This window comes from Bufo bufo, chromosome 1 (assembly GCF_905171765.1).
Source record: "Bufo bufo chromosome 1, aBufBuf1.1, whole genome shotgun sequence".
Lineage (NCBI taxonomy): Eukaryota > Metazoa > Chordata > Amphibia > Anura > Bufonidae > Bufo > Bufo bufo.
In genome coordinates, this window is record NC_053389.1 from 549816285 (window position 1) to 549835253 (window position 18969).

General features: G+C 38.6%; 1 protein-coding gene across 2 annotated transcripts in view; it reads right to left on the reverse strand.

The window, feature by feature from the left end:
* The window catches only part of RELN (reelin), an 841105-nt gene that overhangs the window by 204129 nt on the left and 618007 nt on the right, over positions 1–18969 (reverse strand). For both annotated transcript variants that reach the window (XM_040412563.1, XM_040412554.1), the window contains exons 22-27: positions 16290–16402; positions 15652–15789; positions 10976–11162; positions 7192–7397; positions 6337–6508; positions 4664–4864 (exon numbers count right to left, since the gene is read on the reverse strand). In XM_040412563.1, the coding sequence (XP_040268497.1) occupies positions 4664–4864; positions 6337–6508; positions 7192–7397; positions 10976–11162; positions 15652–15789; positions 16290–16402 (1017 nt within the window). The remainder of the gene's footprint in view (positions 1–4663; positions 4865–6336; positions 6509–7191; positions 7398–10975; positions 11163–15651; positions 15790–16289; positions 16403–18969) is intronic.

Consider the following 18969-nt stretch of genomic DNA (forward strand, 5'->3'; position numbering starts at 1 on the left):
AACACACCAGCTCAACCAACTCCAGCAGAAAATATCAGCCGCATGGTAAGCAGTGTGAGTCAGAACTAAATAGGGCCTCAGTAATGACTACAAGCTGCACCTGACAAGAGGTGTGGTCATTACCAAACACAACACTGAAAGGAAAAAAACAGAGACTATCAGATACCCTCATGTGCCGCCAGTCTCTCCGATCTTCTCACCTCTGTCATGGGAGGGACCGTGACAACAATGTAAAATAGAAGGAGATCTCACCTCTGAACATATAGGGGTTGTCTACATGCTGGAGTGCCCATGTGGCCACCAGTATTTAGGAAGGACAATGACGAAACTAAAAACTAGGGTACATATCCGCAATATTAAAAAAGGTTTGGAAACTCATATCTTATCAGCACATTTAAAAAAAATACATAATACAAATTCTGCAGGTTTGAGTTTTGTGGGATTAGAATTGGTATCTACACGGTGGAGAGGGGAGGATCCAGTAGCGAAAATAAACAAAAAGGAAGTGGAATAGATCTATAGGCTTGGCACGTTACAACCAGCCGGAATTAATGTGGAATTTGATATTAAAGCCTGTCTAACCTAGAATCAGTAGATTGTGTGCTGTTTAGCATAAGGTGGTATGTATATTTATTAGAGTTTATTTACCTATATGAAAAGGTTGTGGATGCACAATTGAGGAATTGGTCGTGGGACTGCGAGATCTGAAATGTATATGATCGTTGCCCCATTCATAAATAGAAGAGAAAATGGTGATTGGAGGAACTACAACACGTGACCGTGGGATACTAGGTGCATGAGATTGTTGTTCCATTCATAAATGAGAGAGTAGTGATTGGAGAAACTGCACCACATGATCGGAAAAGAAATAGAAAAAAGAGGTTTGGAGGTTCTGACCGAATATTTGAAATCTGAATAAGGAAGGGATACAATTTAAACTTGTTTAAATTTAGTCCAGTATAGTGTGAACATGTTAATTTCTGGGTCTGGAGATCGCTGTTTAAGGGTGTGAGAAGTGAATGTTAATTGAAAGAGTTATATCATGTGATTGATAAGTAAGGGAAGAGTTTCTAAGAGGTGATGATGGATTTTATATAATACTTTTATACAATAAGATAAAGTGTATGAAGTATAAGGATTTTTGTATTTTTATGTGATATTATGTGATATTTGAGATATTTTATTTATTGAATTCCATGTATTTTATATGATGCATTTGTAAGCAGACCTTTAGGGGTAAGGCCCATATCAAGGAGGAAGTGATTTAGGAGCATATGTAGATGCCACTGACGAAGCAGAGGCGAAACTCGGATCAGGCAAATGAAGGTTTGACTATATTTTATATGACTTCTTTACTTGGAATCCTGTAAGTACAATAAAAAAATCTGATGAATTAAGAACTTGCGGTACTTCACTATGTCGAGCTGTTCTCTCTACCATTTAGAAAGATAAGAACTTTGACTTTTGTTGGAGCCCAGGTTCCGTGTAATCCTGCGATTGATCGTATCAGAAAAAAAAATTACTGTGTGCCTTGAGGGGCCTAATCTTCACTGTTGGTACCAGAGCTGAGCGGTTTCGTTTATATATTCTAAGACTGAGTGTGAACAGAACCCCACTTCACCTAAATCCAGCTGCGCTCAAACGACATTCGCGTTTTCAGACTCTTATTTTTCACTGTAATTTTTTAAATTTTTTTAATTTTTATTTTTTTGAAAAAGTATATTTATCAGTTTTATGTTTATATCTTCATCTTTTTGTTTCTGGAACCTAATTACGCACGTATAATTCCATACCGGCAATTTTTAATTGCACAATAACCTGGAGTATAGATTAATATTTAATTCCCAAATAGCCAAACTACCTTGCTATCAAATACAGGGAAGCGCATCTACTCAACCTCTCATCACAAAGCTAAACAAGTACAGTTCAGGGATACTCAACTGGCAGCCCAAAGTCTGAATCCTTGCCTGCTTCCTCGGGACACAGAGACACAATAATTCCCACACGCCATTTTATTGCCAACTGCCTTACTTCCTTGCATACAGGACCTGCCGATCCTTATCCACAATAAAAAAAAAACAGCAAGGGACATTTAATATATATATATATATATATATATATATATACAGTACAGACCAAAATTTTGGACACACCTTCTCATTCAAAGAGTTTTCTTTATTTTCATGACTATGAAGGCATCCAAACTATGAATTAACACATGTGGAATTATATACATAACAAACAAGTGTGAAACAACTGAAAATATGTCATATTCTAGGTTCTTCAAAGTAGCCACCTTTTGCTTTGATTACTGCTTTGCACACTCTTGGCATTCTCTTGATGAGCTTCAAGAGGTAGTCCCCTGAAATGGTCTTCCAACAGTCTTGAAGGAGTTCCCAGAGATGCTTAGCACTTGTTGGCCCTTTTGCCTTCACTCTGCGGTCCAGCTCACCCCAAACCATCTCGATTGGGTTCAGGTCCGGTGACTGTGGAGGCCAGGTCATCTGGCGCAGCACCCCATCACTCTCCTTCATGGTCAAATAGCCCTTACTTTCAAAGTTTTCCCAATTTTTCGGCTGACTGACTGACCTTCATTTCTTAAAGTAATGATAGCCACTCGTTTTTCTTTACTTAGCTGCTTTTTTCTTGCCATAATACAAATTCTAACAGTCTATTCAGTAGGACTATCAGCTGTGTATCCACCTGACTTCTCCTCAACGCAACTGATGGTCTCAACCCCATTTATAAGGCAAGAAATCCCACTTATTAAACCTGACAGGGCACACCTGTGAAGTGAAAACCATTTCAGGGGACTACCTCTTGAAGCTCCTCAAGAGAATGCCAAGAGTGTGCAAAGCAGTAATCAAAGCAAAAGGTGGCTACTTTGAAGAACCTAGAATATGACATATTTTCAGTTGTTTCACACTTGTTTGTTATGTATATAATTCCACATGTGTTAATTCATAGTTTTGATGCCTTCAGTGTGAATCTACAATTTTTATAGTCATGAAAATAAAGAAAACTCTTTGAATGAGAAGGTGTGTCCAAACATTTGGTCTGTACTGTATGTCTTTTTGATAAATTATCATCTTGTGCAAAAATGAAATCAATGGAATGAGTGGAAATGTCATACCTCTCCATCAAGCTTTCAACTTAAAAGTCCATTAATGGCAGTAGTGTCTCTGCGGCATGGTTCACCACAGAGGTAGGCAAAGTGTGGTGCATGTCACATACGACATTTCAGGAGCCAATTACCTTTCTCAAGCAAGCTGTCTGAGGTGAACTAATGGGCATCATTACTGTCTGAGGGACACTGTCACACACACAGGGGGTAGGGAAGTGACCACTGAGCTCAACCCGCACTCCTGTCCCTGCCTACTTGCCTCGCAAGTCCTAGTGACAAGGGACAACTGGTCCACAAACCCTCAACTAAGATAAGTGCAGGGAAGACGGACAAACACACAACAGAGCAGTCAAACGAGCCAAGTCAAAACCTGGAGAGCAGCAAGGTACCAGAGGAGCAAGCAGAGGATCGTCAGGAGGAAGCCAAAGTCAGAACCAGGAGGGAACGCCAAGACCAAGGGATGAGATGGATGGAAGTCTAACACGAGCAGGAGAACAGAAAACCAGTTAAGTAATCGCAGGAAGGACCTCAATAACAGGCAATCTGTGGCCTGTAGATTGCCTGTTTAAATAGGGCGCTGGGGGAGTCATGTGACGTGGCACGCATCACATGACTCCTGAGTTCTAATACAGCCGAGCACCGAGAGAGCAGCTCGGCGCTCAGCCCCATTGCGGTTACCATGGGAACGTGTGACGCCGGGCGCACTGACGACGCAAGCGCGCCTCCGCACAGAGCGCACTGTGATTAGAGGCATGGCTAACTGTAAAAAAAAACTAATTGCAGTAGCGCATGTATGTTGACCTTTATGAAAAGTACTTGCTTGAAATGCCCTCATATAGTTAATCAGATACCTGTTAGATCACTGACACAGGAAAATCATTGCCAAAATTTCAAGAATGGCGTCTTTTGGATTTATTATTACTAAAATATCATCCATAGTTCTGATTCAAAAAGGCCAACCTTGACTTTACAAAGAAAAATGTGTTCAAATGGGTCTTGATTGATTCATTTGCAACATTTTTGCCAATATAGGGAGAATTTAAGCTGACTTGGAATCAGCATCTTTTTATTTTACCTATTGAACTATTTTTGAAATCCAGAGAACAACTAGTATGTCAGAAGTCATGATATCTAAAAGAAGCATCTTTTTGTTGAAGGCTTGGTACTTTTTTTTTTTTGCTTCCTTTTATTCAAAAGCAAGCACTTTTGGAATGTAGAATGGTTTTCCCTGTCCGAATCAGTGCAAAAAACTCAAAAGTGTGAGACAGACTTTGGATTGGCACTATATAGTGGCATGGCAGAATTATGCAAGCTGAAATTACAATAAATATCTAAAAATAGAAAACAAAGAAGCCCTATTTTGCTTGTTGCCCCAAGCCCGATTTTCTATAAAGCTGCTCATGTGTGGTTCACATTGTTCCTATATGTGTAGATCCATTGTTACCGAGAGAAATTCAGACAGTAAAGCTGAAAACAGGTTGAATAGATTGTATATGACTACGATTCTGATCCATTAGAGTAGAAAGAATTCTGAAATACCTTGAACTGCAATACATATCCTGGTTTCAAAGTTAGATCTCGAGTAACAGCAAATCGATCACCATCTGATTTTCCAAATATCATTGAAGAAGGGGTTATAGAGCAGAAGCTTTCATTTTTAACCATCCCTTCATTTGCCATCATTAGCCAAACACTCAGCTGATTCATCGGGTAGTCAAAGGCCGGCTTTTCATAAAAATTCTAATTGAGAAAAAAATGCAAGGCAAATAAAAATGTATTTTAGATTTATCATATCCACAATGCAATAGATCATAACGACAAAAAAATAACTAATGTGGAAATTATATTTACTCAGATACCCTATGTTGTGTTTTAGATAGAAAGAACTGTTGAGTTTCAGAATAACACATTATTTTTATGAATCAGTAAAAAAATTATCACCTTCTTTCCTTGCTGTGCAAATTGGCTGGTTTTTTGTTAAATTTTTATTTTGCTTTTTTGTGTAATAAAGGGTTATAATAATTTGTTTAGTGTTTGATGGGAACGATTTTTGTGCTTTTTTCATATTGTACTTGGTTCCTGATATATGCCTTGGTTCCTGGCTTTCTGCCATTCGTAAGGATATGTCCACACATGACTAAAATACTGTGGTGTAGAGCAGTACAGTACCAGCAAGGTGAATAAGTATATAGGAATTCCCATCCACACACTATGGTAAAAAATCTGCAGCATAAATTGACCAATGGTGCAGATTAAATCTGCATCATGTCACTTTATACTCTATATTTTCATTTTGGATTTCACTGTTTGCAATGCAAAAAGGAAAACTTGTGTCAAATCAGCAACATTTCTTCAATAAAATCTGCAACAAAAAAGGATCAACTCTATTAAACCAAGCATAATGCCTGTTTGGACTGACCTTACTGATTAAAACTATAACTTTCATCATCTGATCTGCTGCTGCATTTAGGAGAAATAAGTTATTTTAAAAATATGAAAATTAGGGTTTAAGCACCGTAGCTCCTTCTCTCTGCTTTTCTGGATACTCCCCTCCCTTTGGTTGACAGGGCTAGGTGTACACGTTGAGGGGGGGGGATTGTCCAGGGAAGCACAGTGGAAGAGCTAAGGTGCAGTCAGCGGCTAGCGACATGCCCTCGGTGCACTTAAGCCCTCATTTGCATATTTTAAAGGGAGTCTGTCACCACTTTTTTTCATTCCATTCCTGTAGATCATATTTACTGTGTGCCAGACACACCTTTTTGTTGATATATCGACATTTGTTTCCACCGAAAAAGGTCTTTATTCTTATATGCAAATTAGCTGAAAAGACCAAGGGGCAGTACCCTTGGGAATCGGAGCACAGCCACTCCCATTAGAGTGAAGGCCTGCCCCTTCCATCTTCCTCTTCTCTTCTAAATGCAGCAATGGATCTGGCACAGAAAGGTATATTTGTAATCCGCAGGATCAGCCCTACCAGGAATTAAGGATGGTTTAATAGGGTGAATCCTTCTGACAGATGCCCTTTAAATAGCAATGCTTAATCATGGTTTTATTCGTATGTAAAAAAAAATGGGTTTATGTTGTACATGTAAAAAGGCAGCCCCATATTCCTGCAGGTTTAGCATAACATAAGGAACAGGCTAGGATGAAAAAATCCTGCTGAATAAAATTTAGTACATGCATTCAGCAGTTGAGATGTAAAAAGGACTTACTTGTGGTAATGTTGGATAAGCAATAGGGATAATCTGTTTTTGGTTTTCTGACAGAATGATTATATCATCAATCGCCCACTGATCATATCCTTCTCCTGAAAAGACAGGCTGCCACCAGCGGAACCGAGTACAGGGTGTTTTTGCTGGACTAGGAAGCTCAAGATACACAAACCTGATGGAACACAAGAGATGAGCAAATATTTTACATAATTTCATTGTGTATGAATTTATGGAAGTTTTTTACATTAAATAAACCATGTTTTAAAGGGGGGAAAAATGGATGTTTGCTTTATTTTTTTTACTATTTAAAAAAAAAAACATTATTAAATTTGTATTTGCTACATTTTTCCCACAAGGGGACTTGAATAGTTGCGATCATTTGACTGATAACATAACACATTGCACTGCTTCTGTAGTGCACTGTATTATACCTGTAGTTTTACAATAATATGCAACCTATTAGACCTTACCACTGGCATGGCCTAATAGGCTAATGCACTTGATAGATGCAAGGACCACTCTTAGGACTCTGGCTGCCATACCAACCATCGGCACCCCGTGATCGTGTTGTGGGGGCCAGTGGGGACAAAGAGGGAGCCCTTGCCTTTGAAACCATTTACATGCAGCAGTTGCTATTAACAATGGCAATTTAAGGGCTTAAAAAGCCAGGATTACAGGTTTCTCTGACCCTTGCCATTAGAGTAGAATCCTTGCTGTCATTAGACAGCCTACCACCCTCTTTACCCAGCACAGAAAACCAGTGCCAGGCCAAAACAGCAAGCCAGTAAAAAGATGTATTGACAACCACTAAAGAGGTTACTTTTATCAATTAAAAAACACAATGCTTGTACTTACTTGGGTTTTGTGAAGTCAGAAAAATACATTTCTGCCAGCAGATGCCAAATGATACCTCCATTGTTGCTATACTGCAGCAACACTCCTTCTTCCCTACTATCTGCTCTATTACAGGATGCACGTTCTCCTCCAATTTGTATATAGAACTGTATAAAATCAACCCATGTTGTGTCCATGTCCCAGCTGACCAGCTGTCTTCTTCCATCCTTTAAAAGAAAAACATAACATTGTTCTTAAATGTACAAATTAATGTATCAACCTACAGTGTATAAAATGTAGCAAGATCTGCATCCTCAAGAAGCATTGATCATCTTGTGAATGAGCCTGTGATTCAAAGGATAAATGTTTAGCCACGGAAGGTAATAAAAAAAATATTAACAAAATATGACATTACGTGTTAAACTTCTCCATTAACTTCAGTTTTACTTCGGAATGTGGACAGCAATCATAGCTTTCTAGAAAGTATCTTTTGCCACAATTTCAGTACTTGTGTTAAGGATTTGCATCCTGGGAAGTTTAATCTTTTTACACAAGGTATTCTATGGTAATTTTTGTATTGAAATCGGTGCATAAAACCATACACAAAGTATACTACTCACATAAAGTGAGGGATATTTAGATTTTGGGTGAAATTTATGGAAAACGTAAAAAGTTCACGCTACAGTGATATTATATCATGAAAGTCTGCCATTAAAGTAGAGGCATGCCATGGTGATTTCCTCATCTCGAACAATTTATTGAAACAACAGTCAACACCAATGTCTCAAAAACTTGTTATGTGGGCTTGAGCATCAATTACAGCTTCACAACGATGCCTCAAGCTGTTCCCAAGTCTTATTCTTATTGTCTGCTGAGGCATGGCATCCTATTTTTCTTGAAGGGCAGCACTCAGGTAACTATTAAAGGGCTTCTGTCACCCCCCATTGTGCAATTTTCATTAGCCGACAGTAGCTATTTGCTAATGTCAGCTGAGTGCAATCATACATGTCCTACCTTTTGTCTGTGGCTTATTTCTTGTAAAAATCATACTTTTATCATATGCAAATTTCTTCACTACCAGCAAGTTGGGGCGGTGACTTGCTGGTAGCCGCCGCATCCTCGGACTATAAATATGCCTCATCTGCTCTTGATAGACAGGGCCAGCGAGCGCTCTCCTCCTCCCGTTGGCCCCGTCTGCTGCTGAATTACCGCGTCTGCGCCGTAATGTTCCTCGATCGGCGCAGGCGTACTGAGTGAAGGACGCGCGCTTGCCAGCTGCTTCCTCAGTGCGCCTGTGCCGATTACGTCACACTACACCCGGAAGAGAAGACTCCCGGCATCAGCGATAATCGGCAGTCTTCTCTTCCGGGTGTAGTGTGACGTAATTGGCACAGGCGCACTGAGGAAGGAGCTGGCAAGCACGCGTCCTTCACTCAGTACACCTGCACCGATCGAGGAACGTTACGGCGCAGGCACGGTAATTCAGCAGCAGACGGGGCCAATGGGAGGAGGAGAGCGCTCGCTGGCCCTGTCTATCAAGAGCAGATGGGGCGTGTTTATAGTCTGAGGATGTGGCGGCTACCAGCAAGTAACCGCCTAACTTGCTGGTAGTGAAGAAATTTGCATATCATAAAAGTATGATTTTTACAAGAAATAAGCCACATACAAAGGTAGGACATGTATGATTGCACTCAGCTGACATTAGCAAATAGCTAATGTCGGCTAATGAAAATTGCACAATGGGGGGCGACAGAAGCCCTTTAAAAAGTTATGCGGTCAGAATATGGTGATGCAAAGAAATGTATTTATTTTTTCCAGTTGGTATCGCTGTAATCGTACCGGCCCCAAGAACAAAGGTAACAGTTTAGTTTTACTGCATAGGGAAAGCTATATACAAAACCTAGGAACTTCACTATGGCAGGCCTCAGAGACTTCAGAAGGCCCGAGACTGTCATAGCAACTGAACGACTCTCTTGACCTCGGTGTGAGGGAAACATTTGGTCCCAAGGAGTGCAGGCACTGTAACCTCTTCTGATACTTCTGTTTTAGCAACTACTTGCATTCCTTTTGTAATAATTCTGGAGCATCTATTCTTATGCCTCGATGTTGTGCAATTCCGTTATTATTCCTGCTAGGTATTGCAGTTTGGAATAAAGGTCCAGCTGGGCGATATCAGTTGGGGAGGGGGACGTCTCTGCACAGTCTGACATTATCCAATCTGTGCTGCCAGTGTCGCACTGTGAAGAAACAGCTGTAATGAGAGCTATCTATCTACCAATATGTCTGTCTGTCTATCTATCTATCTATCTACCAATATGTCTGTCTATCTATCTGTCTATCTACCTACCTACCAATATGTCTGTCTATCTGTCTATCTACCTACCTACCAATTTGTCTGTCTATCTATCTATCTATCTATCTATCTATCTATCTATATGTCTGTCTATCTATCTATCTATCTATCTATCTACCAATATGTCTATCTATCTACAAATATGTCTCTCTATCTATCTAGCTACCAATATGTCTGTCTGTCTATCTATCTATCAATATGTCTGTCTATCTGTCTATCTATCTACCTACCAATATGTCTATGTATCTATCTATCTACCTACCAATATGTTTGTCTGTCTATCTACCAATATGTCTGTCTATCTATCTATCTATCTATCTATCTATCTACCAATATGTCTATCTATCTATCTATCTATCTATCTATCTATCTATCTATCTATCTATACTATGAACTGAAAAAAAACTAAAGAAACCCTTTTTTAGAGTAGTGGTGCTTCATTAAAATATAATTAAATTTAAATTTAATTAATATAATGAAATGCAATTTATGGTATGACGATACATGTTTAGATAAATGAGGTACGGACAGTTCTATTTCATTTACTTATATTTCCGTGGAACCTTCTTGTGTAATATATTGAATGTATGCACGTCTATGCAAAAGAGAATATGAAAGGGTCACATTCCAGTATCCAGAACCCTTCAGGGGAAAGTCTTTTGAATCCTGGTATTGTATGTTTGGTTTATACAGCTGAGAATTAGTTATTTGGCAGAGTACTATGTTCATTTTGTTGGCCTTACATGAAAGATGCTCAAAGGTTTTGTTATGCATGAGGTTCGAAGATCAGACAGATCTGTCTCTTAGAAATGACATCTTTGTGGTCTGCACAAGCATTCCTAAAATAATACTGTGTTGTACAAAACACATGATGCAGATATAATGTTTGTACAAATACTATGGTAACATATTTACAGAGAATATTTTCTACCTACAAAAGCAAACACAAAGAACGCAGTATGGTTAAAGCCCACGTGGAGACAATACAATACATGTTCACACTTGTTTCAAGTATTATTTTTAACATACGTGATGGGCAAAAACAAACACATACAGTATAACAAAATTTGGAACAAAGCGAATGTAGACACTGCTATTTGGCTGTACTAAGAAAAATTGATTAAAAATGTTTAATGCTTGTACATGAATGAAACCAAAAAATGATGCATAGCAAAAATATATAGACATAATTAGACAATATAGGCATTTAAAAATAGACATTCTTATTACATTTCATACATTTGCAGCTGTATGAATGGAAAGTATACTGTTAACAATATCAATGAAATTTGAATAAATAGCTGCCTTATAGTGCTTCTTATCTAATCCAAAGCATATTACTCACTCCGTTCCCCCCACTGTGCTCCCACAAACCCACCAATGCAATGGGCAAACACACTATGTGGGCAAACACACTATGAGAGCGGTTTCAAATCATCAATCAAATAATACCTTGGAGAAGTAGAGAGATGATCCAGATGAAATAATTCCACAGCCTTCCTCGGGCTTTACAATTTCTCCTCCAACTACTTCCTGCCAGTCTGTTTCCCAGCCATTTATTCCTTCAAAGTCTGACATTACAGTGGATGGAAGTGAATTTTCAGGAAGACATTCAGAACCCTGGTACCCAGAATCACACCTGTGAGTAAATAATCAAATAAATTAGGAATATGGTTGTATTAATATATCTATGACTTTGCTTTGAAATATTATTTGAAAATTGGAAGGGGATGCTCATACACAGCAGAAATGACAACGATAGGCATTATATTTTTGTCGGTTGCAGACTGAAGTTATCAAGTAAGCAGGTTTAGTTTTATATATAAAATACAAATAAAGGACGGCTCTTCCTCCTGATTTGGGATGGTCAGGTGCACCTATCTGATGTCGCACTCAAAGCACCAAAATATTATATCAAAGGTAAAGAAGGGCACTCTAATATCCGGAACCACCGAGTGATATATTCATAGTATTTAATCAGAATAAAATCAATAACATAAATAATAACAATTTCATAAAACACAAGCAATAAATCCAATGTCTAAAATAGGCCCGCTTACACTATAAAATATAATCAATCTAAATATCTGATATAATTATCTCAAATAGCCGCTGTAGATAACCGTTAAATAAAGTAGATCAGACTAGTATTGAGCTGCCAGTGGAACAGACTCCGGTTACAATAATTGAATACGTCGGGCGGGTATTCAATAAGCACCTGCAAATAATATAGTCCCCAAGTTGATGTGTTTCACAAAAGAAAAAATATATAAGACGTGAAATACAATATAACGAGATATTCCAGGTGAAAGATAATCCAAACTGGTCCAAAGGAAGGGATAAATATAAAAATAAAAATGAGGATAAAAATAGAATGCTGGTGATCACTTTTTAGTCGTGCAAAAGGAAAAAAATCAATTTGAACTGTGAAGTGTTGCTGTGTTTCAAATAGGTGATAGTCAATCACTAGTTAAAGTGCATATGCTGCCCGTATTCAACAGGGATTTTATAATAGCAGTTCCACGGCTATGGCTGATACCTCCGGATATAGATATTTGCTCCAATAGTATGGTCAATATTAAACACTCTCCACGGTCAACCAGAGAAAAATTATACAATACGGATAATTTAGCGGTCACTGATGTTTGTAATGGTACTCACGCTTGATGATATAGTCCGATCTGTAGCGTGGCTGCAAGAAAGGCTTACCTCGTATGTGAGATAAAGCGGTACCTTGCTGATATATCTGGACTCTGTAATCCACTTTCACTGTTAACCGCAATTGTCCAGAGCCGACCGTAGTTCACAGGTCTCACTCTGTTTGGATCGTAGGCAGGGTCTGGGTTCGTCTGCATCGGGCGTTCCTCACTGCTCCATACGACTGATTAGATTGTCCCAGCTGGTTTTCTGCTGTCCGTAAGTTACCAGACTATGGCCAGTAGATCTGGTATTTGTTTGATGGAAGCGCTTTTTCTAGATAACAATCATCATATTGAAAGTCTAGTTCTGCCGGTTTTCTGCCAGGATCAGTTTCTTATCCGTCCACGCCAGACGCGTTTCGAAGGTTAGGCTACCTTCTTCCTCAGCCACTGAGGAAGAAGGTAGCCTAACCTTCGAAACGCGTCTGGCGTGGACGGATAAGAAACTAATCCTGGCAGAAAACCGGCAGAACTAGACTTTCAATATGATGATTGTTATCTAGAAAAAGCGCTTCCATCAAACAAATACCAGATCTACTGGCCATAGTCTGGTAACTTACGGACAGCAGAAAACCAGCTGGGACAATCTAATCAGTCGTATGGAGCAGTGAGGAACGCCCGATGCAGACGAACCCAGACCCTGCCTACGATCCAAACAGAGTGAGACCTGTGAACTACGGTCGGCTCTGGACAATTGTGGTTAACAGTGAAAGTGGATTACAGAGTCCAGATATATCAGCAAGGTACCGCTTTATCTCACATACGAGGTAAGCCTTTCTTGCAGCCACGCTACAGATCGGACTATATCATCAAGCGTGAGTACCATTACAAACATCAGTGACCGCTAAATTATCCGTATTGTATAATTTTTCTCTGGTTGACCGTGGAGAGTGTTTAATATTGACCATACTATTGGAGCAAATATCTATACCAGGAGGTATCAGCCATAGCCGTGGAACTGCTATTATAAAATCCCTGTTGAATACGGGCAGCATATGCACTTTAACTAGTGATTGACTATCACCTATTTGAAACACAGCAACACTTCACAGTTCAAATTGATTTTTTTCCTTTTGCACGACTAAAAAGTGATCACCAGCATTCTATTTTTATCCTCATTTTTATTTTTATATTTATCCCTTCCTTTGGACCAGTTTGGATTATCTTTCACCTGGAATATCTCGTTATATTGTACTTCACGTCTTATATATTTTTTCTTTTGTGAAACACATCAACTTGGGGACTATATTATTTGCAGGTGCTTATTGAATACCCGCCCGACGTATTCAATTATTGTAACCGGAGTCTGTTCCACTGGCAGCTCAATACTAGTCTGATCTACTTTATTTAACGGTTATCTACAGCGGCTATTTGAGATAATTATATCAGATATTTAGATTGATTATATTTTATAGTGTAAGCGGGCCTATTTTAGACATTGGATTTATTGCTTGTGTTTTATGAAATTGTTATTATTTATGTTATTGATTTTATTCAGATTAAATACTATGAATATATCACTCGGTGGTTCCGGATATTAGAGTGCCCTTCTTTACCTTTGATATTAGTTTTATATATGTCTACAGTGCCAACATACAAAAAAATTACCAAATTACTTGAATGAGCTAAAGTCTGGCATCACGAAGTAATGTTTGGTATAATAATATTAGTATTCTTTATGTATATAACAACATATTCTGAATCGCTTTACAATCAGAGTAGATATACAGTACAAACAATATCAGATATTACACAGTAAACTAGTCAACAGTAAAACAAGAGACATGAGGACCCTGCTTAACAAGAGTTTACAATCTATGAAGAAGTAGTGGTGACACACAAGACAAAGTATTTGGCACAATGGTCCGGCCATCTTAACTAAACGGTGGAGTACATGTTAAGCTACATGAGCCAGCTTAACATGTACTTCTGAGTTCATGGTGTGTAGAGGATACTGTTGGATGAAAGGATCAGGTTCAAATGAATAATGCTGAAGGAAGGTGAATGGAAAAGTGTTAGATTAGAGATTAAAATAGACAACTCTATAAAGATGTGTTTAAGGGAACACATAAAACTGTGGCAATTAACCTGATTGTCTGAGGCAGCTCATTTCAGAGACCTGCTGCTACTTAAGAGAAGTCTTTGAGAAGATGATTGGACTATGGAGGATGTTAGTCATAAATCACTGGTAGAACAGAGATGTAGGATGGTACAGCACTATGGGGAGCTTTGCATGTGAGAATGCGAAATTCTAATTGAATTCTATGTTACAGTATATGGGTAACTACTGTAGTGCTTGGCACAGGGTGGAGGCATTGGTGTGGAGGTTGGGCAGATAGATTAGCCTGGTTCCTGCATTCAGGATAGATTGAAGAGAGAAGAGTTTATTGAAAGGGAGACCGGTTTGTAACAGGTAATCAAAAAGAAGATTGGATCACTTGGAATACTTGAGATGCTATGTTGTTTTATTGAGATACCTGTCCATGGAACACCATTCTCTGGCAGGTCTCTTTTTACTTTAGATTTTTTAATAGCTAAAAGGCATGCATCAGATTAATGTGCATCTACAGAATGAAATTTGTACAAATCATGCTATGACCATGGAGCATGACATGCCATTGTAAAACAGAGTGGTAACCTTTCTGGTTCACTACTCCATGCACTTGGTGTAATTCCCCACAATACCAGAAGCACAGCAGCTCCATACCATTACATTTCCTCTGCCATGCTTGACAGAACACATTATGCACTCCTCTAGCACTTGACCTATATCTCACATAAGTTCTTGTGTGGCCCAAACAACTTCAACCTATGGCAGTGATCTTTTGCCCATTTTCACCTCTATTTTTTTTATGTGCCAGACAATAAGTAATGCATACTCATGAAATATTAAGTCTCTTGGCATTTTGACACATGTATAGTCTTCACTTAGCAAAAATGATAGGCTGGCCGGTCTCTTGAGAATATATATATTTTTTTTTTTGGGTACATTTGAATGTATGCAGTCATATGTGAATCTCAGTCAGTCTCTTAGATCTATGATTGCAGTAAATTGAATAGTACCTTAATAAAAAATATTCTTTCAAACAGAAAGGTATTCCTTAGAAATACCAAATAGGTGCAGATTTGTGTATTATTTTGGACGGTTTTGGCAGCTTAAAAACCCATTAAGAAACACCCTGTTAGTATATTTGGACTTAGTAGATGGGCTTGCTCTGTTCAGGATCTCTCACTCTGGATGTTCCAGAATTATTCTGAAAGCCCATTATTTTCAATGGACATTGACAAACGTTCTATTTTGCCCGGATTGGCACTGCATGCTAATTGAATAATTTGTGCCAATTCCTCCACAGACAGCAGCTGATAGATGGGGATCTCAAAGCTTATAACCCCTTTATTAGTTAAAAGAAACATGTGCACTATATTTACCTGCAAATTCCATGGTCACACCAGCCATGTCCACTACACATATTAGGGCATTGTTGCCCAATGTAAATATTGTCCAAAGCCCATTCATCCTCGGATGTATAATATCGTTGGCTCCAGCGGAAACGAGTTGCGCTAGACCTTAAAATAATATAATTCGACAATTTTTAATATTGACTTTTTATGAACATTCTAAATAATAATGTATATAAAAGCTAACTCTACATTAATGTCTATAATTGGACAGCTCTGGCCAAAATCCAAGATTGGTTATGTGGATTTTCTAAGCATGTTGGTCGCTGTTGATTTGCTTGCATTGGGAGACATACTGTATACTTTTAGGTTTAGGCATTTAAACATCTTCTCCTTATATATTAAAGTCCAGCTGTGTGTACAGCTATCAGTGACTGACAGCTACCTATGTATACACAGGGAACACTACCAATCAATGATAGCACCTCCCCTGTGTACAAATTAAGTCAGAAATAGCAGAGATTTAAATGTATAAATTACAGGATTTACTGAATCTTTTCCCACAAAAATATATACAGGTATATCAGTCTGCTCAGATCCTCCTGCTCTAAAACATCCTGTCTGCAGATTTCGTTGTATATCGTCGTGACAAATTCTCTTTGACTTACCAGGTCTTCTGTGGCAAAGGCAATGTAATCCTTCTCCAATGAGTGAACTCTCTTGAATGATAGATGCTTGCTGAGGTGAACTCCTGGCAGCTTGGCATACTTGGAAGACATTCCTAGAAAATATTTTTAATTGAAATACATGTTTCTAAATAAAGCAATTCTAAATATTAACAATTAAAAGTATAGCAATAACAATCAAAATATAAAGTAATAATCGGAAATGACCATGGCCTACCATGACTACATGTCTCTATACTCGGAATAGTTTCTTTTGCCCCCCTTCTAAAAAAGAAATACAATTATTACCTTCCCTTTGTCTATGTCCCCTTCAATTCCTTGGTTGACTTTGATGAACAATCAATCGTACTAAATACACTCCTCAACATTAAAACTACGACACCATGAAGGACAAGCTGTAAGGTTATGCAAATCAAGGAATTAGCAGGCATCACTAAGATTTACATATGATCAAGCACCTAGCTCCAATCTGTGGCATGTGGAAGGGGCATCAAAGCAAGATTGAAAGCAAACTTTTTTTAGAAACATGAAACCTAAAAAATCAGTTCACATCATGTGGGATGTTCACCAATGTGCCAGTTATCACTACTTGTTGCAAACTGAGAGGTACAGAATCCTTGAACTAAGAGGCCTTAGTTTATCACTTTGGCAGATCACTACATGCCAAGGCCGAGATGTCAGCACTGTTCTTCATTGTGTGTCCTGGTGGTTGAGAGAACAACGAGAAACTGGAAGGACAGCAAGAGGTCACAGAAGAATGAAGCGTAGTGATCCATTCTGTACTGCAAGTCAAATTGGATGTCACATTCTAAGCCTAGTGCAGCAAACAATGTCTACACAAATCATTATAAGGAATTTGCTTGCCACTGGGCTATGAGGTAGACATTCAGCAGCAAGTGCTCCACTGACCTCATGTCACCTCTCTGAAAGGCTATCACGGTGCACAGCAAGAAGGCAATGGAGTCTACAATGGGGGTCTATCCTCTTAAGTGAGGATAGACCACTTTTGCCTTTGATGCAATGATAGCCAGAGATTGGACTAGAGACCATGTGGGAAACGCCATGTAGGGTTTTTCAAAAGGAAACGTCACACCGGTTCTACTCCCAGGATTATGGTTTGGGTGGCATAATACACCACAGCCAGATTTGATTGTGGAACCCGTGGCACGTCTATTTCTCCAAAGTGTCCCAGGAGCTATTTTTCAACAGGACAATGCCAGGCTGCATGTTGCTCCTGACTACTGTAAGCAACCTGTGTGGCCTAAACGTTCTACCATTGTTTGCAGCTTCTCTAGACTCGTCTCCCATGTAGCATAGCCATTAATAACTTCACTCACAGCCTGCCAAAGCATATAAGGGCATTTCTGCTTGTAGTGCTCATTTTTTATATTGAATAAAAAAAGATGTTTTACATTTTTTATTTTTTTTTATCAATTGCATATAATTACTGTAACTTGTCTAGCGATTCTGCGATTTCCATAATTCCATGACTTTTCCTTCTTGTTGCAATTTCAATGTTGAGGAGTGTATGTAAACTATCCCAAAATGATGTTTTTATTGTGTTAAAGTAGTACAATAAAAAAAACTATACATAAGGCTATGAAGGCATACCATGTATAAGGCTACCGTGTTATTTATATCTGTGAACTAGGTTAAAAAAAAAAAAAAACTTTTTTTGCAGAATTGCTATTTTTTTTATATTCCTCCATAAAAAAATTATAAAATTAATCAATAAATTATGTCGTCTAAAAAGTACTGGCTCTTAGAATGCAGTTATGTGAAAGCAAAAAATCACTGGCCCAGATTTAGTAATTCTAAAGACATAAGCTTAGACAGGTTGTCTAGACCTGTACAAGATTTATCACGGGGGCTCAGGCTGGACATAGACTTTGAACTAACTGTATACCAACTATTGGTTGGCTTACTTTGAGTTAGATTTTTAAGCCAGAGAATAAATCTTCTTTAAGTCTTATAGACCATAGAGGAAGCACAGCTACCGCTTGTGAATGAAATGATCCTGTTGATGTTTACATTTCAGTCTTTACATGGTGAGGGTCCCTTTATGTAAATGGTACTTCAAATTAACTACAAATGAGCAGATGCTCATTTGTTGGGTGATTACACCTTTCATGCAGCACAAAAGAAACTGTATGGGGAAACACAATCATAATAATAATTGTTCTTTTCCATACATACGGGGGGAGTGGGGGGTTTAAACACTTTGTAAGGAAAACTTTATGGTTAAAAATAACCAAACATCTCTTAATTGCATATATAATAATGCCAGAAGCCTGACCAATAAAATTGGTAAATTAGTAAGAAGAATTATGACAGTGGGAATAATTGCTGCATGGCCGTATGCTAGCTATAACTGGACAGTTACAGAGAACTTGTCACCACAAAATGCAATGCAATCTGGATGCGTTTTATTGAGCATGAGGAGCAGATTGATTGATATGTAGCTTTGTGAGAAAAGATTCAGTAAGGCTACATTCACACGTCCGTGGTGTGTTGCGGACCCGCAAATTGCGGGTCCGCAACACACCAGCCCGTCACCCCCATTGAAATGCCTATTCTTGTCCGCAAGCTGCGGACAAGAATAGGACATGCTCTATCTTTTTGCGGAGCTGCGGACCCAAAATCGGGGCCGCGCTCCGCAATT